Source organism: Gastrolobium bilobum, unplaced genomic scaffold (genome assembly GCF_033153095.1).
Source record: "Gastrolobium bilobum isolate Gb01-03AN ecotype WA unplaced genomic scaffold, APGP_CSIRO_Gbil_v1 utg3741, whole genome shotgun sequence".
In the NCBI taxonomy this organism is placed as follows: domain Eukaryota; kingdom Viridiplantae; phylum Streptophyta; class Magnoliopsida; order Fabales; family Fabaceae; genus Gastrolobium; species Gastrolobium bilobum.
The window spans coordinates 192907-199988 of NW_026896266.1; the positions used below are offsets into that span (position 1 = coordinate 192907).

The 7082-nt window shown below is 30.1% G+C and overlaps 1 protein-coding gene across 1 annotated transcript; it reads left to right on the forward strand.

The window, feature by feature from the left end:
* Window positions 1–1670: 1670 nt before the first annotated feature.
* LOC133298514 (uncharacterized) lies at window positions 1671–6540 on the forward strand. Its single transcript, XM_061497814.1, has 6 exons — window positions 1671–1834; window positions 3155–3287; window positions 4074–4188; window positions 4346–4431; window positions 5505–5566; window positions 6432–6540. The coding sequence occupies exons 1-6, from the start codon at window positions 1671–1673 to the stop codon at window positions 6538–6540; spliced, it is 669 nt and encodes a 222-aa protein (XP_061353798.1).
* Window positions 6541–7082: the final 542 nt, after the last annotated feature.

Consider the following 7082-nt stretch of genomic DNA (forward strand, 5'->3'; position numbering starts at 1 on the left):
ACTTTATGATTTTTTAATCCCCTCCCAATTTTATTTAAAATCTCGATTTTAACAACATTGATTCTAGCTATTAGCAATTCAGATCTCGTACATCAATGATGTGAGGTCAGAAAAAAATTTTCACTTCATAATTATCTCATTTTGTTTTAGCTAGTCATAGTTGTACATTTTACTTACTTCAATCTATTATTAAGTGATCCATTTGAATCTATTTTGAAGTTTCTTTTTAGATCTCAAAAAAAAAGTTTCTTTTTAACTGAAGTTAATTCTTTTATGGGTTTGATGTTTGTCATTTTAAATGACTTGTCTCATTTTAAGAGAGAGATAGACATAAGAAAAAAATCATGGGGAAGAAAGTGGATTTTTTTAATTTAAATTTTAAATAAAAAATATTATTTTGTGTCTATTTCTCTCTTAAAATTACATAACTTTATGTCATTTAAAATGACAAATACTTTTCCCTTCTTTTATAAGAGTAATTAGATAATATTATAATGAAGTTTTATAAATCAATTTTTTTGTTTACTAAAATCTTAACTTTTATTTGATGTCAATTTTGTTTAAGGGTAAAATTATAATAACAAAGTTTGAAATTTGAAACCCTTAGTATTATCATGTTATATTATATTTATTTTTTTTAAAAAAATTAGAAATTATTAAAGATTAATATCCGATAACACAACACTATCTAGAATTGAGAATAATATATTTAGAAAACTAATCATGTAAAGGTAAAATCATATGTAAAGTTGTTGTGTGCAATAATGACATGTGTATTGTTATGATTCTCCACATTTAATGCTTTTATCTTTTATATTGTTATGATTCTCCATATTTAATGCTAGAGATAAAATAGATATGATATGATGGAGTTAAAATTATATTTTAAAACGTTATATTTAATGCTTTCATGCTAAAAAAATAAGTAGCATTTTAACTTTTATTTTAAATTTTACTTTTTTAAAAAGTTACTATCTAAACATATAAAATTCTGAAAAGGACTTTTTTTTTAAACAAAAAGCCACTTTTTTAGGAATAAAAACCCATTCAATGGATAAGCTTTAAAAAAATGACATTTTATGCATTGTTTTTTTTAAAATAACTTTTTTTAAAAGATAAACTTATTTTATGTCTGGATGTATCATTTGAAAATCACTTTTACATAAAAAAGCTGTTTGGATGTTAAAATAAAAAAAGATAAAATAGCATGATCGTAGGATAAGGAGAGATAAAATAGGTATGATAGGATAAGGTTAAAATTGTATTTTAAAAATTTATATTATTTTTTTCCAAAAAAAAATATTTATATTATCTTTTAATTTCTGCTTTTTCCCAAAGCAACCAACTACTAGCTATAAAAAAAACAACCTTTTAACTTTTATTTTAAATTTTGCTTTTTTAAAAGTTGTTATCCAAACATCTAAATATTTTCACAAGGACTTTTATTTAAAAAAAAAAACAATTTTTTTAAGAAAAAAAAGGTCATCTAAACGGGCACTAACATCCCTACATACTACTAAATTTTTTACTTATCATTCCAATTACTTTGCAAGGTTGGGGAACTCTGCAAGGATCCCCTCTCAATTTCGCTCTCTTTTTATTCGTAAAAAATTATTTTGCTGTTTTGCGTTAATTGGCGGGAACCAATTGTGAATTCAGATACCCTTCAAATGGCATACCCTTATGGTAACCACCAGGAGCAGCAGCAGACCATGCATGTTGTCTCATCGTTCAACCGGAATTCGGCCACAGAGCGCGCCATTCTTCACAACCCTGGCATATCACTGGATTGGACCTTGGAAGAACAGGCTGTTTTTCAAAAAGGACTCATTCAGTAAGTAATTCTTTTCGCTAATTCATAGCAATTTTTCTTTTTTCTTTTCTTTCTTGCTTAGTCGCTTCAGTTTTTCTTTTCTTTATTTTGATATCGATTTATCAAGTGCGACTTAATGCTTGGCTTTGATTTTCTAAGATTGAGAACGTAAGTGCTTGTATCCATATTTTATTGTTTTTTGAGAGGTTTTCTTGGGTTTTCCAGATACTGCATGAGCCTTAAAAGGCCGTACCAATTAAACCTGTGGGGGGAACAATCATGCGTTATTTTTTATTTATTTTTTGGGATAAGAGGAGGACACATGCCAAAAACTTAGCCTAAAATGGTCCTACTGTCACAAGTACATTGCTAGGGTTTAGGGTTTAGAGTTTAAGTTTTATTGTTTTATGCTAGGGTTAGGGTTTTAGGGTTTTAGAGTTTAGGGTTTAATGTGAGGGTTAGGGTTTTAGAGTTTTAGGGTTTTAGAGTTTTAGGATTTAGGGTTTAGAATTTAGGTTTTAGGTTTTAGGTTGCTTAATATATAAAGTCAAGATAAATATGAAAAACTCTTTATTTCATATAGCATTAATATTTCTCACACTCTTTACAAACTTTCTTTCTTTTCACTCGTAGATTACTAGATTAGGCTTCATGAAGCTACTTGTTTGGTTGGTGAAGATAAGATGTACAACTCATCATGATAAGAATACAATTCACACACATACTCTAGATGCTTCTATCTTCGTACGTGGTGTAGGAAGGAAATTTGAGTTAGACTTCTAACTTTTTTTTGTTGTTTATTTTGATATCGATTTATCAAGTGCGACAATTAATGTTCGGCTTTGATTTTCTTTAAACTTTGAACTTTAATTTTTGGAAATTGAGAACGTGTTTGTATCCATATTATATTGGTTTTGGTGAGGTTTTGTTTGGTTTTTCAGATACTGCATGAGCCTTAAAAGGCCGTACTAATTGAAACCTGTGGGGAACAAGTTATGCTTTTAATGTAATCCAAAAAAAAAAAAGTTATGCTTTTAATTTGAGAGAAACTGGCTGTTGTTTTTTATTATTATTGTATTTTATTGAGTTTATCTCTTAGAACCAACTTATAGTGGTTGCTAGTGCAGTTTGAAATCAAATATCGTTGTCAGTCAGTATGTATATTTAATTCGTTGCTTGCATGCACAAGCTTTTATGGAATTATGTGCCTATATTTTACTCCGAATTCATTGTTATCATATTGTTTTGTTATTTGCAGCGGTTCCCTAACTAGGAACGTGTATTTGATAAGTCCTATATTTACTTCTTATTGTAAAGAAAATTCCAATTTTTTCTTTGTAGGTTTGCATCAGTGCCTTCCATGCCAAGACGCTATAATCTCATAGCAAATCAGTTGCCTAATAAGACTGTCCGGGAAGTAATACTGCGAGACAAGTGGATGCGGGAAGAATCACAGCCAGTCAAGTGGATGGATGTAAGCTACGTATATACCTGTTCATTTTTGTCTTAAAGTCCTTTATGTCATTAGTGAATGATTTAACCTGTTCTTAAGCTTGGATAAGATTCTTAGACATCGGATAACCTATATCACAAATATTTAATATTTTGTTTTCAAGTTCCAAAGAGGACCCAACAGCATTTCTATACAGAAAAAAGAAAATGGCAAGACAAGGAAGGAAGGTCATATTTTGACAAGGAAAAGCAAAGCTAAAAAGGTATTGTTTTCATTTATTAACTGAGTGAGTGTTTTGTGTTTCACTCTTGTGCATGCCATTGGAGATGTGTTTTTTAATGTCTTTCACTGCCCTATGCATATGTTGATGTCTAGACCTTAATTTTTATGTGGATTCAATACTCTCTCTCTATTTTTTTTTTCTTGCTTGTTCATGCATTAACACTGGCAACCCTACTTTTAAGCCCACATATAATCACACATTCAATTGAGGGAAAGCTATATTATTTCGCCGGAGAATTTCATCATGCTAGTTATTATTATTATTTTGCTTTTGAAATAGACCAAGCATCATATTTGTCAAATGTTCTAACCAGGAAAAAGCTAGCATGACATTTCTCTTTCCTCGATTTTATGACTTATTAAATAAGGAACAATTTAACATGTTGGCTAAAAGAAATACCAAGAAAAAAATAAATAAATGTGGCAACAAGGAAGCCAAAAAAATATATTTGCATTTATGCTATACTGGAAACGCTGGGTTCTTTCTTTATATTTATATTCATGTTTTGACCCTTTTTTTCCCAGGAAAAAGTTTCTCATCCTGCAGCGAAATCATCTGCTTTTACTGCTCGACCCAATGTTTCCCCATATGCTCCAGGAATGATTGTGATGGACAATGATGATGGCATCTCTTCCAAAGGTTGGTTCCTTTAACATCTTTGAATTTTTTCATGTTTGCATACATGATTTAGCTCTTGTAGGCCTTTTTATCATTATCTTTAGGCATCTCTCGTATTTGCATTTCCCTTTCAAATGTTTGAGAATCTCCTTTAAACTTTGCACTGTGCTTTTTGCAGCAATTGGAGGTCCTACAGGTGAGCTATTGGAGCAAAATGCACAGGCTTTGAAACAAATCTCTGCAAATATTAATGCTGCTTGTAAGGTGAGTTGATGGCATTTTTAACTGATATAACCTTTTGTGCATGAAAATAGTCCCTTGAACTAGAAGGGTAATACACAATTCCTGAATCAAACTTGTTAATCATGCATGTATTTGTTAATTTGTGCATCGATCTGTTCATCAAGCAGTTTTTTTTTTTCTTCACCAAATTCTCTTTTTTCCCGTTTTCCCTCCATGTCCTTTTATTTCATTATGGTCAATGTTAGAGAATAATATAAAGGTTCTTTACAGTCAATATAATATATATATCATAGTGATTACATGATCTTTGAGTTGAGAAATTTTTTATTTTTTTCTCTTCACTTTCATTATTACTTTTTGATTTACTGTGTATGTGAAGAACGTTGATAAGTTAGATGCTTCAGAAGCCTTATTTAAGGTGAACATTAACTTCTGCGACTAAGTCTTAGAGATTTCTTCAATTATAACATATCCCATAGTAACAAAGAGAACGTTAAACTTTAACTTTATTCTTGATTTCTTTTTTAAATTCATACTATAATATCAATACATATTTTCTTCAAGCATCTATATGTATACAATTCAACTATTGAAGCAATATTTTGATATCTGTCTTACTTCTGAAGCCAAGAACGCAAATTGAACTTTAAAATACCAGTCCAGGATTAAGGTTTCGTTACCTGATTTCAACAGAATTTGAATAACATTCATAAACTTATGTTGGGAGTTGGGACAGTTCCAACAATCAATTTATTATGTTTGATGAATTAATGGAATAAAAGGGAAGCTTTAGGCATTCTATGTTTAACACTGGCATTTTGTATACTTACTGAATTTTTCCCCACTTTATGTTTTGATTTTGCATCATGTTCAAATTTAGTCAACAACATGATATAGATGTATTTGAGGTTGTTGAAAACTGAAGAACTGACTGCGGGTGGGGTATTTTATGATGTCTTTGATAGCTGTATTGTAGTTTAATGTTTTAAAACTTGTTTTCTAGTTTATATCTATATCTTCTGCCTTCTTAAGCCATTTTTGGTGGCTGTGATGCTGATTTATAACTTTTTCTGTTTTTTCCTTTTTGTTTTCAGTATCAGGATAACATCAAACTTTTCTGCCAAACCAGAGATAACATTTATAAAATTTTGAACAAGTAAGTTATAATTTTCTATTTTTATTTTGTTTATAAATATCACATTTATAAGAATGCATAGGGGTTATACATGTGATATATTTGTTTTTCTTTTTATGTTGTGGTATGTGAATGACAGAAAATCGTTAACTCGATCAATAGGAAAACTAAGGTGAAAAATAACAGTTCATTAAATCTCCTTCTAAGTCTCAATTAGTAGGGAAAATGTTGCTTTCTGTGTATATCTACTGTAAGAACTAATAATATCCTAAAAACTTAAAAGTTGTTATTTGAATGCACACGAATTGGTTGTCTAATAGAACCCTTTGGGGAAGAGTTTTTTTGGGCATAAGACAGATAATTTATAAGCCCACCTATCTTTTGTTAAAATTTAACTTAAAAAAAAAAAAAAAAAAAGAGAATGAGAGGATTTAGGATTTAACTCCTGATCATTTGGTTATACAGACTTTTATATCATGTTAAGAATCAACTACCAGAAAAATTAACTTGTTAGGTGAAGACACATGAATGGTTTTTTATGTTACATCTCTAACAAGTAACAAGTTGCCATAGCATATTATCCAAAGTTTCCTGCTTCTGACTGTTCTTAAGTCTCTTGGAGCATTTTTGCTCCTACGTTTCCAGCAGTGTGAAATTTTATGGAATACAAAAACTTTTTTTTTTTTTTTTGGTGAAATTTTGCCTTTAACTAACAACTGAATTAAATCGAATATTCTTGTTTTCCCCAACCTTGGATCTTGAGTGGTGAATATGTTTTCTGTTGACATATACAATAACAGTGCTTTTAACTGTTCTAAGAATTACTTTTGTTAATTTTTTCCAATTTGACTCAAAGTAAAAAAATTCTCTTTTATTTTCATCGCAGTTTTAATGACATGTCAGAGGTAATGAAGAAAATGCCACGTCTTCCTGTGAAGATCGATGAAGAATTAATTAGCCAACTCCAAACTTTCAGCAACAAAAGATCTTGTTGAACCAGCCTTCGTAATTTTTTCTATTTTCTTGATCTTGTTCTCTTATTGGCTTCTAACTTGATTGGATTACAGGAATTTATTCTTGGTTTTATTTTTAGGTTGAATTTTAGGGAAGGTTAACAATATGTAGGATTTTTAATCTTGCATTTACATTTCATTCCTCCTATTATTTGGGAAAAATATTTATGCTTTTGCTGTATATCTTCAGCCATATATCTTCTGCCATAAAAGCATAAATGCTAAACCCTATTATTCCCACGATTGCTCTCACCTTGCCAACTGTAAATGTGTCGTTTTCCATGATGGGGTTAAATATGAGTTCTTCCATGTATTTAACAAGTATCTATTTAGGGTACTTGATTGTCTCTTCCATGATGTGATGGTTGTTGGATCACTTTCACTTGGTTGGGAATTTGCGCTTAAAATCCCATTAAGGGCAGTGCCACTGCCATTACCACCGAGGCGGTTGTATTTGGGATTTAGAATAATAAACCAATATTAATTTTACATAAACTATTTTTCAGATAAATATATCTACATAT

Excerpts from the sequence above, each read along its gene's own strand:
- LOC133298514 (XM_061497814.1), top strand. The coding sequence starts at position 1,671 with ATGGCATACCCTTATGGTAACCACCAGGAGCAGCAGCAGACCATGCAT. Across the intron at positions 1,835-3,154 it reads TTTCAAAAAGGACTCATTCA|GTTTGCATCAGTGCCTTCCA; the intron begins GTAAGTAATTCT and ends TTTTCTTTGTAG. Across the intron at positions 5,567-6,431 it reads ATTTATAAAATTTTGAACAA|TTTTAATGACATGTCAGAGG; the intron begins GTAAGTTATAAT and ends TTTTCATCGCAG.